This window comes from Apostichopus japonicus, chromosome 23 (genome assembly GCF_037975245.1).
Source record: "Apostichopus japonicus isolate 1M-3 chromosome 23, ASM3797524v1, whole genome shotgun sequence".
Taxonomy (NCBI): domain Eukaryota; kingdom Metazoa; phylum Echinodermata; class Holothuroidea; order Aspidochirotida; family Stichopodidae; genus Apostichopus; species Apostichopus japonicus.
The window spans coordinates 8,630,558-8,656,533 of NC_092583.1; the positions used below are offsets into that span (position 1 = coordinate 8,630,558).

Sequence of the window (25,976 nt, forward strand, 5' to 3'; positions counted from 1 at the left end):
TATTATTTTCTTCACAATAGTACTTTTGTGCATCACTACTCCAGCAATTATCTCATATTTTCATCACATACTTTAGCACAGGTTGTACGAAGATGAAGAAGCCATGATAACGTATGAAATCATTAGTAGTATTACTATTAGTCTCAAGGGCGTAGGAACCGGGGGGGCTGGGGGGGCGCCAGCCCCCCAGTGAAAAATATGGGGGGGGCGGAAGTATCATTCCGCCCCCCCGCTCCGCAAGTCAGAAAACCCCTTTTTCATTTCCAAATGAGAAAAAAAATCTCATTTGGAGCACTAAATTGCATTTAAGGCCAGGTGAAAATGCAAAATTCTTTACAAAATGGAGTGGGAGTTGAAGTGTGCTATATTGCACCAAATTGCATCTGCGGCCACCTGGAAATGCAAAAAAATCCAAAGGGGAGGGGGACACCCCCTCCCCTTAGACCCCTCCCCCAGGCCGGCCATCAGTCTTCAGCCCCCCCACTCAAAAGTACCTTCCTACGCCACTGATTAGTCTAACAAACCCTGTCTAGACACCACTTTGCCATTCCAAAATCAGAGGGAGAAAGAAAAAAAATTGAGAATATGGAGGCATTCTGAATGTTTACAAACATTGCAAACTTTCGAGCAGTCTCTTCACATTCGACTGTCATATCATTTGCTTATACAATGACAACGAGGGAGGCGTTGTTAGCATATGGTTCTTGTGTATTGAATAAATCAATAAAAGTACTAAGATGTACTCAAAAAGGTACTTGGATGAAAAAGTACCCATATTCCCGTCACTCCGATTCTAAACTGCTGTACTCTGACACTGGTACACGGTATTCGGAACGTGGATTTGTGACGAGAGATCACAGCTGTGCATCATGTAACCACTTGTTCTTCATTAAATAATGGGAAAAATTTTCTACAAAAAAAGTTATTCAACCATATCCCAAACTAATAGCTAATATTGTGTGCAACCAAAACGAAAGAAAAATCTTACCCTATTGTCTGTGAGGAAGTTAGGATCAAAGCAATAAAGCGATGCTCTGATAATTAGCTATCTGTGCACACAAAGCTTGTCCTACCCCTGGACTGAATTCCAGATTTGGAGACTGAATAGTGGTGGTTGGGCTTAATACTGGCTTGTACAAATTAAACCGCTCCAGGGGACAAAAAAAATTTAAAATTTATAACACGCACTTCCCTCTTATACATAATCCTCTAATACTATGCTCCAATTGGTCAAGTCTTTAAACAGGGGGTGTGGCTACCATCCATCCAGGCCCTGACTCCTCCTTCCTCTTTGGACCATTTGTATGGTAAGATCGTGTTAAACCTTCCTGGATATTCTCTGTATAAAATTCAAGCGTTAGTATAAGGATGGAATGTAGGATTTATGTTTTCGTATTAAGTCTTGAGGAGGAAAATATTTCATATTTCTAGGTCAATACTCAGACTTCATAAATAATAAAAAATTATAATAAAAAATAAAATCAAGCGGGTCGAGCCGGAAAAGAGAGTAGAGAGCCTGGTGTGCTTTTGTCTGGAGTTACCCGAGATCACAGTCACAGATCCAGCAATATAAGCCACTTGCGGAGGTCGTCTGACTTGAGTAGCCATTGCTACCCACTTACGGAGGGTACTCTGGCCACTCGGCTACCCGTTGCATCGGGTAACCAGACAACCAGAGGATCGGAGAGCCAGGCAACCGGTGCGCTGGGCAAGTCAGGATGCTGGGCAGCCGAAAGAGGCCAGGGAGCCTTTGATTCGGCAGCAATGGTCGGCCAGTGGATCACATGAAGGTTCAGATTCAGAAGCCTGTCCCGGCGGAGACTGGGTCCAACAGCTTGATTTACGAGTGAGACTTTGAGGGTCTCCGCCAGAACGGAGCCAAGCCAGCCACTCAACGTGTTCTTCAAAAGACCCGAAGGGGAGAGTTAAAGATGACCGACAGAAAGAGTCGTAAGAAGGAACAGATAAGAAATCACTCTTCGTTGGATTCATCGAGAAACACTGATTCTGGGTCAGACAGACCGAGGAAAAGACACAAATCTTCCTCTGATGGCCAGGTTATCTTGGAAAGGTTTAGCCAGCTCAAGGACTTGCTTGTCGCATCCACCCATTAGACAGTGGAGATGGAGATTGCATACCTCTTGACAAAGCAAGCGATCAGAAAAGGTCCACCCCACCCGACAATCAGATTCTGTTAAGGTCATCATACTTCCTGACTCTGAAGAAGAAGGGAACAGACCTTTGGAGGCCCCATACTCAACTTAAAGCAGGTTGCAAAAAAGTTGTATTTAAACCAAAGTCGTGCCGGATGGAAACACTTTCCTCAATCGTTCCGATCGTAGAAAAGGGAATGTGGGCCACCTCGTTGGATGCATACCTGCACATCCCAATCAAGCAAGAGGACCAGAAGTTTCTGGCCTTCAACTACACGGGAGGGGAATTACCAGTTTGCTTCCCTACCATTTGGCATATCCACGGCACCAACGGTCTTCACCAGGGTAAACCAGATCCATATTGGCGTTTCTACGACAACGACAACTGGCTGATCGTCTCAAGATCAGAAGAGGACTCTAAGAGAGACACAGACTTCCACTTTCCTTCCTAAAGGATCTAGGCTGGTTAATAAACGAAAACAAGTCATCTCTAACACCAACTCAAAGTCTCACATACCCAGGAGCGGTACTTAATCTACAAAGGGTTGGGTCTTCTCAACAGACGAAACGGTAGACGCCCTCCGACTACAAACGATGGACGTTCTATCCAAACGACATTCCAAGACGAGAGCATGGATGAGATCACTACAGCAACACCTCCTTCTTCCAAGCAGGAACTAGCAAAGAAGCCATCATTGACTTATCAAAGCTGCAAGCTGACCGAAGTCATTCTCTTAGATTCATATTTTAACATCCATGATTATGAATTGTCAATTGTCAACGACTCTGTAACAGGAGGACATACAGTAATCTTGGGGTGACTCGAACTCGGGACCTTATGATTGAAAGGCATATGAGGTAAGTAAGTGAGTGCTAATAAATTCCCCAAAGCCACTTATCTGTTTTGGGAATTTGTTAACCACGCACTTGCCTCATATAGGCCCACCCACCTTCCCCGCTCTGGAACATCTCTTGGGAAAGTGAGAAGCCATATTTATCTCTTCACATGCACAGACCACACTGACATAACTATTTATCACTAATGTGGGTGCCATTCTCAAGACAGGAGTGCGTGGAGAGGAACTTAAAGGCATTGAAGACTCGCCCAAAACCGCATGCTGAGCTCTGAAAAAGTTAACTTTCCGTTGCTTGCAAGTGAAGTTTTATTCTTGTCGCAACAAAACGCGGAGGGTAATGAAACGTGATACCTTGTTATCTTTTATCTGACCTGAGATGCCCATCGCTGCTATGTACACTGTGTTGTGGGTATTGACCGTAGCTGTATGTATTGACTGTACACTATTTTCTAATTACCGAAGGTAGCAAGCTATGTGTGTATTTTCTGGGATCGATGGTGGTGTCTCACACTTATGTCACACCTCATTCGAAACTAGGTCAGATTACCGGCATGAGATGTTTCTTTGTGCGCGAGTCTTCACACCCTTTAATGGATCAGAGAGATGATTCTCAAACTCAATAAGGTGAGCTGTAATTACATTCATTAAAAATTGGATATTATTACTGAGGTCTTCTGCCCATTCCCACTTGTGCATTGGTTAAATTTAGCCATTGTTGACACGAGGGATGTAACGGAAGTGGATCCTAAAGAGGAAGGGGGAGTCAGGGCCTGGATGGATGGTACCCACACCCCCCACCCTCCCCCCCCCCCCCCCCGTTTAAAGACTCGACCAATTTGAGCATAGTATTAGAGGATAATGCGTATGTATATGAGGTAAGTGCATGGTTAACAAATTCCCCAAAACAGGTAAGTGGTGTTTGGGGGAGTTAAAAAGATAAATAATACAGAACTTGTGAAATAAAGTACATTGATCCAAACCCCAGGTGCATTTAAGCTTGTTGAATTGTTGAGGGGGAAAAAAAGAAGAAAGAATGGAATGCAATTATTTCATATTCAAAAAACTGATTTTATTTTGTTTTTATGATTATGATTATTATTTTTTTAAGCACCTTGGAAAATACTTCAACCGCATGATAGGAAGTTCTATTTCAATAGTGTTTCTTGCCAAAGGGCAAAAGGCTCCTTTAGAACTCTAGTCTGTCCGTCGGTATGGGACGCATCTCGTAAACACGACAACTATAACGCGTTTTGCATGATTGAGCTCCATACTTTGGTAAGTATTTGTTGTGGGTGCAAGAAACCTTTTCCCAAATTGGATTTTGGTCAAAGGGCATTGGACGTCGACAGAAGTCAACATCTGAAAACATTTTGAAAACGTGATAGTAATTATAAGGAAAATGCAGGTTTAAACTTCATACTTGATAAGTAGGTTACCTGTAAAATCTCATCGGTATAAACAAGATTGTGAAACAATTGTGTGCAGTCTACTATATTTTATGTTCTCATGTGTTGTTTGGTAACAGGTATCACTATCCCCTGTTAGTTTTCTGCTCTTGCATGGTGGTAAGGGTGCGATCAAGTGGCGTCAACAAAATATTACCGCGATTCTCATCATGGAGGGGATCTTAATTGCATCAACGGAAAATATAATGTAAAAAGAACGACTGTCGTTTGTGTCGTGCGTGTCTGACATCACAAGTTATTATAAATACTATAATAAATACCAATAAATACCGAGTATTAAAGTGCTGTTATCATGAAATAAAACATGCTCACGAGCACTGTACAAAAGAACCAATACCTGGAATATAACATTACCAAACTTAAGAAAACCTAAAAGTAATAACAACAGCAATAAAAGTAAAAAATGATATAAGACAGGGTTATAAACCACAATAAAGTACATAAAAATATAAATATACATAAAAATGGGCACAGTGAATAAAACACTGAATAAGATTAATGCCATACTCAAGCCTAAAAAGATAAGTTTTTAAACGCTTATTGCACAATGTACTTACTTATCCAATTATAGAAATAGGCAGCAGGTATATTATATTAAGCCAATGTTTTTTTCTTTTCGCTTGCCCTATTTTATATATATATATTTTTTTTGTAAATCAAACCCTTTCTTTTAAAATTAATGTGGCATTTGTACCCTGAGAGCCTTTTTAGCTAGAAAAAAGTATCTGAAACATTCTCTGGGGTGGGTAGGGAGAGGCCCAGTTCAAAAACAAAAGTAAAGTTGCTCCTTCATCTGAAAAACTAACAGTTTTGATAGCTATTAAAGCAAAGCATTCCAAATGTATTAACCCTTTCAGGAGTAGGTAAACAAGTAGAGTATATAATAGGAATGTGTAAAGCGTTTGGAGAACAGTTGCCTTGGTGACGTTACAGACCTAACTCTGTGTTCCATATAACTGCGGTTAGGGCCCGTTATTGAAGCGGGTCAATACAGGTTCATTCGATCAACCATATCTGGAGTTAGGTATCAATTATTGAGATGGGGATTCAACCAGCAGTATGGAATATCTTCATTGTCTTTAAGGGATAAAGTTTAAATTGTCTGCCACTGGAATATTCCTTGATTTCTTTGAATAATTGATTTCCAAAACCTCCCAAAAATGTACTTTTTTCAAACTTTTGACAAAGTTTGGCTTATATCAAAAATCTGGCAGCAACACTTGAAATATTACAGATTGAGTTGTAAAAAGAAGAAAGAAGAAAAAAATATTTGGAGGGGATTTAGAAGATAGAAATTAATTTTTTTGGCCAATTTGGTTAGCATCGTTGGTTGACAGGTAGTAGTCTTTTTCAAGTCGTATCGTTTGATAATTTAATTTGATTAATATTGAATTTTTCTTTCCAGATGAAAGATTGTTGTATAGTCGAAATCGAAAATGAACTGATGATGAGAAATATACCGCATAGTGAACCATTAACCAAGGACAGTGGCTTAAAACAATCGTTACCTCGTCTTACTGAACCAACCACCACCACGGGCTGTCAGAAGGCCGTGAAATCACTCAGTCGGATTACAGGCGGGTAAGTCCAATTAAAGATTCGGTTGGTAACGTTATTTCACGCCTTCTTACTCCCCAACAGACGTTCCAGGTTTTTTTTCTCCCGCTTCTGTGACATACCGATGCTATGAGGGTTATTTCTGTCAGTTCCAAAATGTCAATTATGCCAAAGTTAACGGGGGTTTATCTGTACAGTTGATTTGGTAGTTCGATTGGCTAGATTCAAAGTTTGCATGTTGCCATGGCAATGTGTCTATCTTTATCTTACACGCTTGTTTGATTTTGCTAAATATGAGGTTGGAAAACGTTTGTCAAATTTAATGACATTTTTTGTGCAGTCCTTTTAAGCGACTAATTGGTTCATGCCCACAAGAAACTGAAACATTTGCTTGGCTCCCTCGCTTACCTGTCTCCTCAATATGAAAACATTTTCGCACTAACATGTCTAGCTTGAACCAGTAATTTGTCTAGCACTGTAAAGAGCTTCGCAGCCGATCACTCCTGTTCAACCGGCCTCCCGATTGTACCACCAAGAGTAACTAGACCTGTTTTTTTTCAATATGGGGGGGGGGGAGAGGTTTGTTACCATTTTGGTACAGTCAGAGTGCTAAGTATGTGAGCAGGTAGGTAAGCTCATCATTCATTAACATCTGAAAGTTTTGGAATGTATACAGATATGCTAGCAATGGTCAATTCAGCTGCCATATCTTTCATGATCACACAGAAATTATGACTTCAAGTGATGGAAGAAGGCAAGGGGGGGGTGGGAGGAGGGGGTGGAGGGAGGAGGGAGGAAAGGTTATTCATCGACACCCTGACAGGTAGTCACTTAAAAGATCATCCTGTAACTTGCCATTATTACTGTTCCTTATTTCAAACCCTATCATCAATGGCTGTGTGGTTCAGTGGGCTGCCACAAAACTTCATTGTTTAAGCAGCATTTTGTGTTTGATCCCCGGTTGCCAGTAAAATGACAGCCCTGGTATTATTTTATGCATTGATTTGTAAGACTTAACATAACAAACGATTGTGATGGCTATTAGTTTCTGCTTCAGCAGAATTCCTTTCTGGGAAGAAAAAGCTAGAAAATTAAGCCACTATTTGAATTCTACTGAGGCAACAAACCCCCAAAATTGAGTTTATAGTATTATATAAAGGTAATGTCTTTATACCACAGACTTCTAGTTTTCTCGCATATAGTTTTACAATCGTTGAAGAATTATGTTCCTAATTGATGATGCTATCATAGTCGTGTGGCTAACCTCTCGCTTTAAAACTGATTGTTTTTATGGTCCAAACTTTTAATTTTTATTTTTATTCAGATGCACAATCCATTTGGAAGACAGGGTGATGATTAAAGGTGATCGTACAGGCAGGGTATGCTACATCGGTCCCTTGAAACACCTGAAACCATCCATGGTGTTTGTAGGGGTGCAACTCGAATCCACAGGTACGTACAATGTTTTGTTTTACTCACCGGGGGCACAGCTGGGTGGTATGGTTAAGGGAGATTTTTGTCCGATTGAGTATGCCCTCGAGGCAGCGAAAGGTCACGGCACTGTATAAGGAGATGCCTGTTTTGTATACCATGTGTGGTCATGTCTAATGAAGTGTATAAGGAGATGCCTGTTTTGTATACCATGTGTGGTCTTGAATTATGAAGTGTATAAGGAGATGCCTGTTTTGTATACCATGTGTGGTCATGTCTAATGAAGTGTATAAGGAGATGCCTGTTTTGTATACCATGTGTGGTCATGACTTATGAAGTGTATAAGGAGATGCCTGTTTTGTATACCATGTGTGGTCATGTCTAATGAAGTGTATAAGGAGATGCCTGTTTTGTATACCATGTGTGGTCAATGTCTAATGAAGTGTATAAGGAGATGCCTGTTTTGTATACCATGTGTGGTCATGTCTAATGAAGTTTATAAGGAGATGCCTGTTTGTGTACCATGTGTGGTCATGTCTAATGAAGTGTATAAATGAGATGCCTCTTTTGTATACCATGTGTGGTCATGTCTAATGAAGTGTATAAGGAGATGCCTGTTTTGTATACCATGTGTGGTCATGACTTATGAAGTGTATAAGGAGATGCCTGTTTTGTATACCATGTGTGGTCATGACTTATGAAGTGTATGGAGATGCCTGTTTTGTATACCATGTGTGGTCATGTCTAATGAAGTGTATAAGGAGATGCCTGTTTTGTATACCATGTGTGGTCATGTCTAATGAAGTGTATAAGGAGATGCCTGTTTTGTATACCATGTGTGGTCATGTCTAATGAAGTGTATAAGGAGATGCCTGTTTTGTATACCATGTGTGGTCATGTCTAATGAAGTGTATAAGGAGATGCCTGTTTTGTATATACCATGTGTGGTCATGACTTATGAAGTGTATAAGGAGATGCCTGTTTTGTATACCATGTGTGGTCATGTCTAATGAAGTGTATAAGGAGATGCCTGTTTTGTATACCATGTGTGGTCATGTCTAATGAAGTGTATAAGGAGATGCCTGTTTTGTATACCATGTGTGGTCATGTCTAATGAAGTGTATAAGGAGATGCCTGTTTTGTATACCATGTGTGACCATGTCTAATGAAGTGTATAAGGAGATGCCTGTTTTGTATACCATGTGTGGTCATGATTTATGAAGTGTATAAGGAGATGCCTGTTTTGTGTACCATGTGTGGTCATGTCTAATGAAGTGTATAAGGAGATGCTTGTTTTGTATACCATGTGTGGTCATGACTTATGAAGTGTATAAGGAGATGCCTGTATTGTATACCATGTGTGGTCATGTTTAATGAAGTTTATAAGGAGATACCTGTTTTGTGTACCATGTGTGGTCACGAGTAAATGAAGTGCCTTGTTTTTAACAATTTGTAAAGGGTATTTCCTGTCTCGTTCCAAAGAAAAGACTCTGTCTATGTGATTGTTCACCGTAGTCGTATAATTCTTCTATATAGACACACAAGTATATAAACCACAGAATTAAACATTGTGTTTACAAGGGAGAGCTTACCCTTGTCAATTGCTGACAAAAACATTATTGGTATATTTAGGATTTCTAGAAAGAGGGGAGGGGGGGGGGACGGGGACCTGCGTGACAAGCGTCGGTAGTTAAGGACAATTTGACCGAAATAACGGCAGTGGATTATAAAGCCTTGCTGAATGCTCCTGCATAGTGTGTGTCAAATCTCTTCACCCTGTTTAACCTTGTTCTGAGCATGTTTGCAGCTAGTTTTCAGTGCCACAAACTAGTTTTCAGTGCCACAAACTAGTTTTCAGTGCCACAAACTAGTTTTAGTGCCACAAACTAGTTCTCGCCGCCACAAACTAGTTCTCGGCGCCACAAACTTTTTTCAGCGCCACAAACTAGTTCTCGGTGCCTCAAACTAGTTTTCAGTGCCACAAACTAGTTCTCAGTGCCACAAACTAGTTCTCAGTGCCACAAACTAGTTTTCAGTGCCACAAACTAGTTTTCAGTGCCACAAACTAGTTTTCTTTGCCACAAACTAGTTTTCTTTGCCACAAACTCGTCAAAACAAGAATCTCTCCCTGGATCTGTCACTCTTCGGTATTGTCAAAATGGATGTGATCATCTGTGCGTTTTGTATGGAAATCTCTGCCTGTCGCATACTACCTCGTAAGGCACTAAGAGTGTATGCTGGGATGAATGTAAATCAGCTCTTTATTTCCAGAATTTGGGGAAGTTTGGACGTCCCAGACTGACAGCAGATTTTAGTCACAGTTTTCTGGTTACCATGTCCAGTGGCTCAGTAACCTTTGCAAACGCGCTGGTGTGTGTTTCTTTTTGTCTGTGACGGCCAGCTTGTAAACAACATATCGCAAGAAGCACAAGTTGAGTCAATGTCACATGGTAGATAGATGCCCCATGATGTGTCCTATTGTTTGTGGTTTCCATCTCATGAATATTAATGAGTGGGTGTACTTAAGGTAAAATTCTTATAATGGCAATATCTCTTCAACCAAACGTCCGATTTAGTTCACTCTTGGTATGGTGATGTCAGTTGATGATACCTACGTGGTCATATAGTCAAGAAATTCATTCTCAATATTATTCATGAATGGGCGTGGCTAAAGTGTCATTACAGTGGAGGGTGGGGGGGAAGGGACCTGCGTGACAAACGTCGGTAGACAAAAGCTGTAAGTTGGATAGCCACACAATGTGATGAAGTGTTAGTAATAAGCCATTCCACTTCTCACCCATGCGTCTGTTTCTGCTTAGCATCGTAAAACCGACTGCCTTCGAGGGCCGACATTATTATGTATTTGTTAAACTGGCATCCACGTACTCTGGAAACTTACCTTTATTGTTAATCTGCATACTTAGCATCTCAGTATTCTTTCTCAGTTGCGACTTTAAGATAAAGCAAGTCCGTCCCTAACCTCCCCCTACCCTCCCCCCCCCATTCCAACTGCTCTGTTACCACCCAAGATTCTACCTCAGATTTTCTGTAGAAGTAGGGATATGCCTTAGCAGCTATGAATAGTGGTTTGTGATCCTAAATCAAGGTTTTTTTTCAGTTGAATTTGAAAACTTCTTTGATTCTAGATATTCAATCCTATAATCCCAAGTTGAACAATGTCCTTCTTGAGCTTGTCTGGCAAGTTTCGTTCCAATGATGAAATAATTCGGAGAAAAATTCAAAGGTTTCTGGAATTGTTTTCACTTTGTTTTCACATGGGATTTTTGTCTAACATAATAAAGAAGAAAAATTGTCATAAAAAAATAAATAAAAAAAACAAAAAAATTGTCTGCGCAATCCTATATTGAGACTGACCAATGGTATAATTAATTACCTGCTCTGGCGGAACTAGCACTAGCTGTGGAGTTTTAGCCTGTAGATGGAAGCATTTCAATTGAAAATTTTCATCTTGTCACATGTCAATAGGCTGTGCGATGTCGTACATAGTGTTGCACCGATTTTGTTACTTTTCAAATTTTTTCCATCCTACATTGACCACCTTACTTGTACTTCCTCTCCGCCAGCCGGTCGTCACGATGGTTCCATCCACGGTCATCGTTATTTCACCTGTCCGAAAAACCAAGGCATATTCATCCCAGTGCAAGATGTAAATGCTGTTTTAACCTCTAAGGTAAATCAGTTTCTTTTTCGTTACAGGATTGATTGTTCCATCGTTCAACTCTGTAGGTTTACATGGCTCCAAACAAAAGCAAAAACACCGAAAGTATGCTATGACTCGTAGTCTCGGAATTTTGTGTCATGTGAGCCTGTATCCATAGCTGTCATTGTTGTCAGTTGTACCTGCATTTTTTTTTTTTCATTTCTTTCTTTCCAGCTAACAATAAATTGCTTTGGCAGACTCATTGCCTATTGACAGAAGTACAGTGAATACACAAATAATATTTACAAGCTACTGTTTACCCTTAACACTTCATTGTGCATTTGTCGGCACGGTGGGTATGGAGGAAACAGTCTCAATAGCTCTCGAAGAAACAGGATTTATTCAGTCCAGCCAGGCATAGCTTTCGGTAAATAGTACATTTTCTGAACTCACCAGAACAAAACCTCCCAGTTACAAAAGGTAACTGTGAGTGACAAATGTTTATATTAATCAATTTTTTTTTTTGTTCGTCACCCATTTGCTTTAAAGACTTTATTCGGTCGTCTGTAAAAATTTACGAGAACAATATTTTTTTGTACCTCAATATTTGTAGTTTATCAAAAGACCGAAATCTGCCAAAGTGCCATCCATCATTCCTCGTCATCCGCCCGCCACTCGCCACAAGAGGGTGACCCCGGTGGTGGCGTTACCCTCCTCGCCACCGGTCAAATCGAATTCAACGGCAACATCCCGTCCTATCTCCTCCAGGAGACAGACAAGGCTTCTTAGACAGCAGTAAGTTTTGAACGATATTCGTTGACAGTAAAACCTGAATATTACAAATTTTCAAATTTCAAAAAGTAGTTCAAAAGGTACTTTCGAGTGGCTGAAGTTGATTGGGTGGGTGATAGATACGCTAGAAATTTTCTACATCTCAAAGTCAAAGTCTTTATCCTTTTACCAGGTTGGTTTTGGGGAGGATACAAGTTTTTACAAAATCTGGTGGTATTTTGTGAATGTATTTGGCAAGAGTGGAGGAAAATGACGTCTTTACAGCACTTCAGCGGAAAATGTCTATGAACTCGCTTATTCACGGATGAAAATCAGATTTATCAAAAAATCTAAAAAAAAGTTGCATTTTGAGGAACGAAAAACAACAACAGGTTAAAGGTCATCATTGATGATCACAGGTCAACCCTGAATGGCCTTTTCTGTCACAAAAATTTAAAACAGACTGATCCCCCCCCCCCTGGATCCTAGTCCATGACAGGGTTCAAAGCGCTGGATCTGATCCGCTTTTACATTCCAAGTAAACACCGAGCATGGAGTTTTACACCCTGCTCGCTGTCGAATGTAAACAGGGCTGTAACCATCAATCACCAGGGAGTGTGAATATTAGGCAGTTTTAGGCCTTAGAAATGTATAGCTCATAGCTAGTCTAGGGCAAATCACAACATGGGGTGGTGCTAAGGAAACAAATTTGGTAAACAAGGTTTTATAGTCAGTAGGCTAGTCTGTGAGATGTTTTATAGTCAGTAGGCTGGTCTGTGAGATGGTGATTTGTATGAAAATTGGCATTTATTTCCCTCTCCTTTCTGTTTTATGTCGACAGAAGCAATCATGAATATTCTTGAAGACGGAGGGATGACAAAGATGACCTTTAACCAGACGGCCATGGATTTGCATAATCCATGAATTATTCATATTGCGATAAGATTTGTGTTATCGAAAAATGGAGTTAAAAGTTGCACTCACCAAGACTTTTTGTAGAGAAAAGTGATTTCTTTGAGAGAAATTTTACGTCGCTAGGCCGGAGATGCTTTTATAAAGGGGTCTCATTTCCAAGAGAAGAATCCCTACGGCATCACAGTCAGATAAAACTTTGTCGAAAGCATTATCGGGTTTCACTCAGACAGCTCTCGGTTGGCCTCGGAAGAAGTTCCTGCTACAATCGAAACGTTAAACTGGTCCGTCATCAAGCAAAAAAAGTTCTTGTATCTGTTTATATTATCAATGAACAGCAAATAGCCACATTTCATTATGAGGGAATGTTTACCTGAGAAGTGTGACATGCGCTTCCCAATTTGACAAAAGTTCAAGAGGCCATTATTCTCCCTCCACCCCACCCCACCCCCCCCCACCCTTCCCTTTTTATGCCCCATCACGCATCAAGTGCTTAAAAGTGTATTGTCAAGGAGAACTTCCAACTCTGACTTCAATCGCAATTTGACATTATCGAGCAGTATTTAGATCACAACCATTCAAGAAATTGTCAGAACGAGAATTAACTACGTACTCACCTCACCTCTACTCCAAAATCTACTCTCATTCTGTAATTTATCCGAAAACAGAAATAATATACGTTATACTCAGTTTCTATGCTTGAATTAACTCATCTATTATATCTCTTCTTATATGTGATCTCTCTTCCAAGAAAAAATTAATTTAAAGCCATTTTCTTCTAAAAATAGTTATGTTTGCATATTTAATTTCCCCTTCAAAGAGAATTTTAAGTTATAATTTCTTTTTCTTTTTTTTTAATTTAATGTTGATATATATATATATACTTTTTTTCCCTCCATTTTATCTATAATTATAATCTGAGACTTACAAGAAGAACTTAAACAATTCTTTGCTTTATCTTTTAGCAGACTTTAATTTCTTGCTCTATCTTTTAACAGACTTTAAATTTCTTTTCCTCTATCTTTTTAGCAGACTTTAATATATTCTTGACTCAAGGCTTCTCTACATAATACGTGCCTTTCGACTAATTTTGGTTCATCGTTGAATTATTCAAACGTTTACCGTTTTTTTCCTTTCATTTTCTTGACTCTGATTCAGGGTTAGGCTTGTGGCAACTCTACAAAATTTATTTTGTTCCTTTTTCTTTTGGAATGGTCATATTTTGATCTGTTCTTTTGATGAAATTTCCGTTACAAAAATTGATTTTGACATGACTTTTTTTTTTATTTTTATTTTTCTTATCTCCATATGCATACTATATTTATTAAGATAATTGTTTCCCTGATTGGCCAATGGCCATGAGAATTACTAATTTCTCTTTTTCTTCAAAGAAATTGTAATCAACTTGATGTTGGGATTTTGTTTTTCATCATAAATACAGGATTTTGCTCAAAAATTCATCTATATAAAAAATAAAATAAAACTGTTAGCAAACTGCTTATCCACTAGAGAGCCTGTGTAAGAGAATGCTCTTCTTTTTTTTTTAGCCTTTGAAGAAGATCCTGCTAGGATCGAAACGACAGGCCAACTTACTTTTACACAAAAATTCATCTAACCGTCATCTGTGATGGAAAAAAAATTGAACCAATCTGAACAAACTGGTTTGCCCTGGGCCCCTTCGATAAATCTGAACGATAAAAAACTTTACATGGACCGGGAAATGGCAAAGAGGAATTTGAGAACTTGACAATATGGAGAGCCTGGTTGTTCATTCTTGCATAATCAAAAAAAGTCATCCTGGTAGTTGCTGATTCTTTTTCATCAGCAGTCATTTCCTCTGATTAAACTATCAGAAATATTGGGGCATAAATATAATTTTTTTGATGAGCATACACAGACAACAGAAAAGACAACTTTGCCTCAATATTTGTGATTGTATATTTTTTTTTTGGGGGGGGGGGTGTTCCAAAAATGAAAAAGGTTCAGTATTTTCAGAAATGTTGATCAACAAATGTAGTAAGAAATGACATTTGCATACTTGCTAGATGAATGTTAATCTGATTTCTGCTCCAATGGAAGGAAGTAATTTATTTAAATTAATGAGTTTTGATATGTATGCAGTTAGGTTCAATTACAGTTTAAAAAAATGTTGTTTTTTTCTTCTCTGACAGAAAATACATATGAACAAACAATTTCTTTTACCAGAAACACCTGTTCTAATAGACTATGAGATTTACCATGGCAACCAGTGCAACACAGTCGCTATAACAGTTTGCTTTCAAACTCTTTTGGACAATAAAAAACTTCCAATTTGGATACAAAATTGAATGCCAGAAGATAAAAATAATCAATTTGTAATTGCTCAATCCTTCTTCATAATTCTGATCATTGCTATGGATATGTCAATAGTATAAATTTATGTTCATGTGATGAATATTTCATTATTTTTTTCTCTTTTCATAATGTACAAATGTACTGTTTCCAATTGGAACTATTTTATTGGTTTATTTTATCATTCATTGCTGGAGTCTAAAGGTATCTGTGCGATTGTGTCTGTATGCGTGTGTGTGAGCGTGCGTTTGTGTGTGTGTTATGTCTTGGCTTGTAAACAGCATAACTACAAAAGTATGTGGTGTATGAACTTCCTACTTGTTAAGTTGATTAAACCTAATATTGTGTACAAGAACTCTATTCTTTTATGTGAAGGTCATCTTGACAGTTCGTCTTGGCTCAAGTTCACACTTGGCTTGTTGAATATGGTGATTGCAAGAACCGTATCGAAATTCGATGGAGGCCAGTGATCATTTGAGGTCAACATAGGTCAAAAAAGTCTGAAAACCTTGTGTAAGCATGGTAACTCAAATTTAGGTCAAAAGTCTGAAATATTTGTGAACGTGGAAAATCTAAAAGTACTTCTTGGTTGGAAGTTCATTTTGTGTTCAATATGTAGATCCCCCCACTTGGTGAGTACAAGAACAGTATTGAAATTGGTGGAAGTCAATGGTCAATTTCAGGTCAACCTAAGGTCAGTGTCTGATAACTTTGTGAAACACTGTCAACTCAAAAAGTGAAGATTGGATAATGACCATAGTATGTATGTGTATCCACCTTTTAGAGTACAATAACTTTTCTGTGAAGGTCAAAGGTCAACACATGTCAAACACAATTACTTTCGAAGGTCAAAGCCGCCTGCATGAAGTCCATACCTTTGCATCTAGATCCACCTAAGTGAGTTCAAGAACTCTTTTCTGCAGAGTTGTGATACAGTATTTTATCAAGCAAATTTGTATTTCTTGGATACTCTATGCCATAACTCAGTTTTGATAAATTTGATATGGGCTTAAAATTGAACTCAGAGCAGTATTGAGAACCATAATTAATAACGCAATGCTTCCCAATGAAAGCAGTAGATACAGGGGGGCGGGGGAAGGGGGGGTCAAGAGAGGTGGCAGGAGGTTTCTGTGTTTTAACTTTAATACTTTATAGATGATAATATCATCAACAGGCACAGAATATTAAAGGGATCCAATCTCCATAAATTTCAATAGTGCCTTGGAACCCTGATATTCTTGTAGTTCATTGTTGTTTCCTTTTTCATATGATGAAACATAAAATACAGTTTTTGGTTCACTTTTGCTAACCTTTGTGCTTTTCAAGGAAGGAACAGCAAATAAAAGACACAAATAATTGGTACTTGTGTTTGTGTTTTTCCTTTTCTTTGTGTTCTTTATTTTTTGGTTTCGATGATAATCGTAACCTCTGTAATCATCATGGTGTATGTGTGCGTGATTGTATGTGTTCGTCTGTGACGACCAGCTTGTAAAAATGATATCTCAAGAAGGGAAGGTCGGACCAATTTCATATTTGGTGTGTAGAAGTACCACATTGAGTACAAGAAGTCTCTTGTTTTTTATGGAGGTCAAGGTCATTTGGGGTCACGAGGGGTCAAATTGTGAAAACCTTGTAAACACGATATCTCAATATTGGAAACTTGACCAGATCTCGTACTTAGTTTAAAGGTGTATAACACTGAGTGAAAGAAGCTTTTGATTTTGGTGGAGGTCAAAGGTCATTTGGGGCCAACAGGTCAAATCGTGAAAAGCCTTGTAAACATGATATTGCATTACGTCAGATTCATGAAGAAAACTGCCCATGTTACATCATCGAAACCACAATGCATTTTTGCTTTCTGGTTTAAACAGGAAGAGTGTTGGCCTCTGCTTTGTAGAAGAGATTTGGAAAGGAGAATGGAAGTTCTTTGGACCAATTTCCAACTGTGTAGCTTGTTCTGTCTGCATACGGCTTACTGCGGAATGTACTTTTCTAAAGAATTTGAAAATCAATTCCAATTTATTATTTCTACACATCAGAACGAGATAGAAATGTTGAAGTGGGACATGAAAGGTTCTGTTTACAATTGTTGTTTTATATATTGGTGGAAAACATAGCCTTACACTTACATCAAGTATGGCAGGCAGTATATAATGTGACCGGCCATTGTGAGAAATGTTCTGCATTCCCTCTCTCTCCTCCACCCTCCTTCCCCTCTCGTCACCCTTCTCCTACCCCCATATCAATCGAACGTGTAAAGTAAGAGTTCTTGTATCGAAAACCACCAGTCTCTTGTCGTCTGTAGTGTCCTTAAAATTTACTTTTCATTCGTCTCGCTGTTCGCTTTCTCTTTTGTTTTCCAGACCTTGTCCTTTGAAATACTGCCCTGTAAGTATTGGTCTAGTCATGCCATCAATGGACCCCTAATCCTATTTTATATGTCACACCCGGTTTAAGTTAACTCGTCCCTCTCGCCTTTGTTTCACTTGCTACCCCCTTGTGAGGTGTAAGCCCAATGTTCTCGAGATGGCTGAATACATAACGGGACCACGATCGATATCTCATGAGAGGAAATCGTTTCAATGACAGGCTTAACAAAGACAAGTAATCAATGGCACATCAAAGAAAACGACTTGCCTGAAGACTAGATCCTATTGAGTTACATTGTTAGATCGATACGCCCTTAGCAGCAGAGAGGGGTGTGTAACACGACTGGTGGTTACAACACCAGTGATTTGGTAACACTACTTTGGCCAATCCTTTACCAACTGGTATTATACGAAATTTTCGTTTCGTTTTCTTCAAGAATTAGCAGATTAACGTCACTGTTATAACGTTTATCTCGGCTTTACAACCCTGTTTGCATGCTGGGGAAGTTTCGTTACAAGTTGTATAAAAATATTAATAATGATTATTACTATCAATTCACTCTCGGTTGAGACTTTGTGTCTGTTACTTGGATCTGGAACGAGTCGACGAGATATGGAACCAAGTCAAATACAAAGAGATCATATCTGATGACGATTTCTTATCAGTATATCTTTTATTCGTCTACGTATTATTCAGCCGTTTTCTTCTGTTGATATTTTTTTTATGTCTGGGATCATATTACAGTCGTTTCTTTCATTGGATTATACTTACTACAGAAAAGGAAATTTAAAGAATTGACAAAGGGAACAATTTATAAGCTCGTCAAAATAATGACAACATGCGTCGGTGTTCACGTCAAAACAGTTTCCGATGAAGTTTCTCCATGATTAAGGGGGAGTGTAAACATGACTTGATAATGATTCTGTTAAAATTGGCTGATTATTTCTTAGTTACCGTACTTCCACTGACAACACGGAATCTTATATCTCTTTTACATTTCTGAGCAGAAACCAACGTATGTTTCTAACGCTCATGAACATTTTCCGGACCGACTGACAACTACGATGGTTCTGCGTTTGGATTAACATTTAGTCGTACTTTGGTCACATGTATACTCGAAGATGTGCCCTATATGAAAATTCAGGATAAAACAGAGAACGAACGACCGATGTGCAGATGATGACAGAATACTGACCGTTAAAAGTAAGGAGAAATACAACATTACAAGAAAGAATAAAACACAAAGCTTGTCGTCTGCAGGGATCTTTATAATTGCTTTGTTGATATTTATAGTTGCGTTTTGTAATACAGACAGCAATAAGTTTTATCTAAGATGATGAAATGCCTTTCTCTGCAGGACATTGTGTAAAAGGGCGCAGCTACTTCGTAAAACGCGTTGTGCGCAGTGAACCTGCGTTCGGTGCAGGAGGTCTGGAAATGCCTGGATACTACGTCGGCAACTCGCTCGCCGAGCAACTTCTTACGCATTACAAGAACCATCGATATGCGCCTTTGGATGGTAGTTTAGACATCCCACAAAGTAATGAACTGCACCAACGCGCACAGACTTTGGGCGTGGTTTCTGTCCAAGGAAGCGCAGCAATTGGCGGACAAGGTGGTTTAAAACCTTCCAATGCAGACCCTCATAAAATGGAAAGTTTGCCCCCTGATGGAGACAGCCGTCAAGTGTTGACTCCTGGTAGAAGTTCGTCTCATGGACCGACTACCCACTTTCCGCTATTAGCACGCACTACCATAGAAAGGAGCATTCCATTAAGACGTAGGGATCCGTCGCATGACGTGACGTTACCACAGTGCATCGTAACACAAAATACACTCAGTAGCAAGAGCGAACTTGAACTACATAGGAACTCGACAGCCTACGCTCGTGAAAAAGTCAGGAAGTCTTTAAAGGGAATGTATCCACCTAAAGCTATTTTCATGGAAGGGTACCCTCAACCGGTAAACTTTTACACGACAAAATTTCCACATGTCGTTTTAGAAAAGGACTTGCGCAAGCAGCAAGGGAAGTTTCTTGACCACAAAATTCGATCGTTGAAATATTCAAATGGCAGACCGGTGGAACTTAAAAGGTCAGAAGGGTTGAGACACAACTATTCCCATAACAAACCGGAGCTAGCCTCACTCGAGAAACTTGTCAACTATTCGGCACTCATTAGATTACGTAATACCAAAACTGTTTCTGGTTGGTTGGGTGGTCTACATTGTTACCCAAAGCAGTTGCACGAAAAAGAGGATGAAGTACCTCCTTAAAGCAGCTTTATATATGTCACTTGCATGAATTTAGTAAACTTTATGATACTATCCAATATAAAAACTATATATATATATATATATATAAACGTAACTGATTTGTCAAGTTTCATTTCAAAACATCCAAAAGAAGACGATATTTTGTAAAATGTTCAGATTTTCTTGTTGTCCTACACGTGACTTGTATATTAGAATACAAAACATGAGCGACAGAAAATGATACATATCGACTGGCTGAAGTTTCAGTAATCACCCTCATTTGTTGAAAAATGATAGCCAATGGGAGGTTTACTTCAATCAATCGCATTTGGTAAAAATGCGGACCAAATTCAATAAAGCTGTATTTTTTTTATAGAGGACAAGAGGGATAACATATGCAATAAGTTCTGTAAAATGAGAAAATAATCGGGCAAGTTGTTATATGTGTTTACGTAAAATATGGCATGCTGAACTTTCCTTCTTTTCTTTTCCAAGCAAAACCTATACTCTTCAGTTAATCACATTTGCCAAGTGCAGAAAATGCAGTGGTACCATATTTAAAGATTATTAAAACATTTTTGGCGTCACCTTAAGGGTTGCATACACAATTATTTTGATCTGATGCAAATTAAGTAAATCCATTTCACATATTTTTGAGAGAGAAACTGACATTCTCAATACCAGCTTAGATTTTAAGGTAAACTGTGTATAAATTGGTATGTAAACATGCATTTCAGCATGTCTAAAACTTGGAAAGTCGAAAATAAATGACGTACTGCCACAAATATGCTACGTGTGGGAATTTCTCTCTATTGTCAGGGCGGATCCAGGGGGGCCCGGGGGCCCGGGCCCCCCCCCCTTTTTGAAAATCCAGATTTTTTTTTACCGCGTTCGAGGGAAAGGACCCCATGCGTGATCAGTGGCGTAGCTACGGGGGCCTGGGGGCCGAGGCCCCCATGAAACAGGTTGGCCCCACTGGGAATGGGGTAAAAAAAAATGTTGTAAAAAAATAAAAATAAGTGCGATTCACTTATATTTTTTGTTCAATAATTTGGGAAATAGAGTTACACAATTATCTCGTCTGTATCTAGCAGAATAAGAAAATACAATATCTGTAGTAATCATGAGAATGGTCACACAGCATGGCATGGCAATGGTCGATGCGACGATTGCGCCATATACCACGAACCTTGTTGTGCTGAGCGATATCGATATCTGCTGAAAATATGTCCAGTGCTTCCACCTAGCGCAACAATCTATCAAAAGATTGGCTCCGTTTGTACTGAGCCGAGGTATCAGGTTTTCATATATTGCCTCGAGTCAAATGAATATATGCAGGCGCGGATTCAGGGGCGGGGGGGTCCGGACCCCCTGCTCTTGGCCCAAAAAAAGAGAGAGAAAAAAGAGAGAAAAAAAAAAGAGAGAGAAAAAATAATTCAATTAAACGCCAATTTTAAACATGTAGGACGTCAGAAAAGCGGTTATCTTCACAAGTCATCCAGGTGTGTCTTTTCCGACAAATGAACTATAGTGTGCACGCGTGCTACAGGTGCCAAAAATGCCTAACGATCTCAATTTTCAGACCGAAAAGTTTCAAAATTGAGGTGGTGTTCGAATTTTTTTGGACGGTGAGGTTACAGAGCGGTAGGCTGCTAGGATGCGCTAACGAATTTTTCAGGAGCAAACCCCTCACCCTTCCAGAATCCTGGATCCGGCCCTGCATCAAACAGTGGTGACGGAACGGGAGGGGATTGGGGGCTAAAGGCATTATGATTTTTGTATCATCTCAATTCATCTGATATGTAATACCATATTTCATAGATTGTTTTTTTCTCATCAATTGAGAAATTGCAGACATGATATCCATATTTTCAGGCTAGGTACATGCTGCTTAGAATACTCGGGAAGTGCCGTTTCCGGCCATCTGGGGGGTTTGTAAAGCCAAAAATTTTCTTGTACGCTCCGCGCCAACCGATGATGGCGCTCCGCTTAGATAGTCTTACGTTCAGGCGCGGCTGGACCAGTCAGACCCCCCTGTCACAAATCCTGCATCCGCCCCTGATATGTCATTGAATATTCCACAAAACAACTTTTTTTTTTATGCCCACGAAACTGTCGAAACATGATTTTCACTACTGGTAGAGATATAAAATATTGGGAATTCTGAAATTCCTGCAAACATGCGGCTGTGCCTGTTCAATACTCACTACTGATTCGCCTAAAAAAATGATGAGTGGAAATAGTTTCTCCAGGACCGTATCGTATCGTGGGTATCGAGTGCGTCTGATATACGAACGTACGTAATACGTACGTAAGTACGTCTATGATGATATGCACTGTACTGTACTGATAAAAACATAGGTGAATTTCACTCCATGGGAGTGATCACTGAGCACATTCCGGTATAAGAGTGAATTTCCACTCCATTGGAGTAACTTAACTCCTAATAGAGTTATATTCACTCTTATTAGGAGTGAGGGTTAACTCCAATAGAGTTAAATTTCACTCTTAATTTGAAGTGCGCCGAGTGATCACTCCAATGGAATGAAATCCACTCATTTGTTTTTAGTGTTGCTAGATATATGAAGAAGAAATTTACATGCCAATACATGTTATCGGTCATCGATTGGCACAAAAAACCAGATTCTGATGACAGCTGCATCAAGAAACCCAATAAATGGCCTAATTAGCACCGAGCCACCAATGTGGAACATTACCGAAACATCGATGCGTGTTAGTCTTCCATCCCCTTCCTCTAATGCTATTTAAGTCCACATGTAAGCATATCCTGCAAATCTACCGGTAGCCCACAGGGGTTTGAGTTGGGAGAAAGGCCTTGACAGCTGGAAACGACAAATGATGCCAACTTCCCTCAAGTTAAAAGTCTGGCTGAGTTGGCAAGGCCAGTCAGCATGAAAGATAAAAAAAACTTTTTTTTGCATTTCTGTCACCAAAGTTGCACATCTTTTTGGTTGTTATTTTGCCTCACAGGTGCCATCTCCTGCGATCTGGGGGTTGCTGAAATCTCAAATTTTCTCTGTACGCTCCGCGCCAACCAAGGTGGCGCTCCGCTTAGATAGTAGCCTCCGGCCCCCCCCCCACAAGAAAGAACAGCCCCCCATGGCCCCCCACTCAAAAAATCCTAGCTACGCCACTGTGCGTGTAATTTTTTGTAAAATTAATTTGCAAAAAGAGTACACCATCATTCTGATAAAGTCAAGGTGAGAGGGGCACTCTGACTGCATCAATAGTCTCCATCTGGAAGGGGGCATCCAAGATGAAATGGCCTGGAGTAGCCTGGTAAAAAGTAGTTTGCATCACCACCTACTCCCCAAAGACGTAAATCCCAGCTCATTGCTCGAAATTGCAAATATATGCCCGGCAAACCATGAATACATGATTTATTGGAAATAAATTTTACTCCAAACTTTCACGAAAAGTAGCACCAGATTGCACCGAGGACCTCCATATTTTGTGAAATTTTCCAAAGGGGAGGGGGGCACCCACTCCCCTTAGACCCCTCCCCCAGGACGACGATTAGGCATTTCCCATCTGGGCCCCCCCCCTTCGGCGAAATCCTGGATCCGCCACTGATTGTTCATGTTCAGCGACGGATTTAGCTTGTTTGTGTGTGTGTGTGTGGGGGGGGGGGGGCTATATGATTGTTTTGGCGTATCAGAATATAACCGTCGAATAAAAAAATACAACACAATTTTATCAAATAAGGTTTAATTAAATTTCGCAAATATGATCACTACCCATATATAGCTGATTGACAGAACTGTATTGTTATAACACTATTGTGTTACGTCCATACATAGGGTTATTTAGTGGTATCGCGTTTGGTATTTGACTCTTTGCAGTAAATTGAATACCACGTAAATATACCACGTAAATACCACTCTCAAATATTCAGATTGCTATCGTGTAAGATAAATGTCATATCGCACATCATTATGAGACGACGATTTTTCATGTCGAAATATGTGGGGGACACTTAATGTGTCCAGGGTCGGAGTAGGGGGCAGGGGTCGGGATTCGACTTAATCCGGTTGCTCAATCAGAGACATACCGCGAACAAGAATATTTATGCTATAAACATAGAACTAAATTATGAACTTTGCGATACATATACATATATATAGTATAACATATGTATGTTAGCATGAATATTCATGTTTCGATCAAAATACACAGCCAATCCTCACGTGACAGTATTTCTCAAGAGGACCGTGTTGGTACACAGTTTAATATGTCGAGCAATGTCATCATGCATGATACAGCCCAATGAATAACGTATCTTGTGGACCGGGGAAACCCTAGGTTAACCCTAACCCTTACCCGAGAAATACTGCATCATATGTAGTATCATACAATACCGTACTTCTTGAGGCAATGCAACTTGCCACATTATAACTTGTCTTGAGAGATGAAAAAAAAACAAGACAAACCTGAGGTCTTGGTGAAAAACATTTAGCTATACTCTGCTTCATTTGGACCAGTGAGGTATGTACAAACTAACCGATAGAGTAACGGATACATGGACCCCCCCCCCCCCCCAAAAAGTTAAGATTTGTAGCTTTGATTCATTGGTGGACAAACTCTTCCACCATGTCAAATACAAATGGTGCCCAGGGTTTCACCCGGACAAAACCTATTTCAATATCAATACATTTAGATTGTGCGTATGGTTGAAGACTTTGACATAGCTTTTTAATGTGGTGTCGGACTATTTGGAAGAGTAGAGGTAAAAACCCAAGTAGAACATATATTGTTTTCTATTTCTATTAACTAACTGCAGAGAAACAAATAGCATTATTAAGAAGCCATAATTAGATGTAGACCTATACGTACGCCTCTTTTTTAATGAAAGCTTACATGCATGTTTTCAAGTGCGTTATTTAAATATTGAATTTTATTGAGCATAATAAAGAAGCCTGTTGTTAGAAAAAAGAGGGGGAAGGGGGTGGATATGGGGGCATGCTTTCATAAATGTTAGGCCTATCACGTTTCTTTATGTTTGTATGTTAAATGGCATGAACCACAGAACATTCACACATATACGTACATACATATTATTGTATGTTGTTAGGGGAGGGGGTAGTAATTAGGGTTATAAATGATTTCGAATAAAAAAGGGAATAAGAAGGTTGTTCTTTGATAATTTGTCATATTTTGGAGAGAAAACAATCCAAACAACTGCTTTTGGATGGCTTTAAAGTGGTCTAAACTTGCCTCAATTCTGCATGACATGTACTTTCATTCATGCTCTTCAATATCCACGGCCACCCACCCACACCCCCCCCCCACTCCACCACCCCAAAACAGACCCGTTTGATAACATATCAAAACGACGTTACTTTTTGGCATTTTCTTTTCCTGAACGAGAACTCTTATATTAGGCGGATTGATATAAGCTCTACGTGGTACAACCTGTAAAGGCACTGACATAAATATATTTCTTGTGCTATACAATCAATTGATGGCGCGCTTTCACTTAGCTATATACGGCTCTGTTAAGCTATCCACTTACCTTACACATCGATTCTCTCCGCCGAACTAGTCTTGTTCGAGACCCTGGCATTCTGCTGTTCCTTTACCTGTTACAATTAATATGAGTGCGCCCTCACAACCCTCTTTCGAAAATCTGTCAAAGCCATTTTTTTAAAGCTGAAGAACAATTTATGGAAGGGCGCCCTCAGTTAGCGTTATAATTCGATGATATTTATCTATAAAACGAACTTCTTGACCAAGACTACCGCCGAACCAGAGCAATATATGGCTCTGTGCCAAATTCCGAAATAAGGGGCTCGCTCTAAAACAAACTCAAAAGCGTAGGAGGCGATGGGTCCGGTCACTTATGTTTAGCGACAAGACAAATATTAATACCAACAAGAGTTGTGAAGGAAAGTATTTATTTAATCTGTACTTTCAGTATGTGGCTATTAGCCGCGATGTGATATCTTGCTGTAGCTATGTCGAACCTCCATCGAGTTTCTCTCATTTTACCTGCAGGTTCAGTGTTGATAATTTGACATATAAAAATAAAAAATTGGAATTTATTTGATCAACATTATATTTTTCTTTCATGTGAACTGGTATTGTTAATCCCATGTAATTTTTGTCACGAATACATGAATACAAATGGTTTTTTGGTATTTAGAGGACACACAGTATATCCCTATAATGAACAGAAACCTATAGGTTTTGTTAT

General features: G+C 39.4%; 1 protein-coding gene across 1 annotated transcript in view; it reads left to right on the forward strand.

Annotated features, from left to right (window-relative positions):
* LOC139964945 (uncharacterized) overlaps positions 1 to 16,499 on the forward strand; it is a 42,261-nt gene extending 25,762 nt beyond the window's left edge. Inside the window, exons 7-11 of the mRNA XM_071967044.1 lie at positions 5,882 to 6,057; positions 7,358 to 7,485; positions 11,049 to 11,155; positions 11,739 to 11,920; positions 12,738 to 16,499. Coding sequence (XP_071823145.1) covers positions 5,882 to 6,057; positions 7,358 to 7,485; positions 11,049 to 11,155; positions 11,739 to 11,920; positions 12,738 to 12,759 — 615 coding nt within the window. The 3' untranslated portion in view covers positions 12,760 to 16,499. The remainder of the gene's footprint in view (positions 1 to 5,881; positions 6,058 to 7,357; positions 7,486 to 11,048; positions 11,156 to 11,738; positions 11,921 to 12,737) is intronic.
* The last annotated feature ends 9,477 nt before the right edge of the window (positions 16,500 to 25,976 follow it).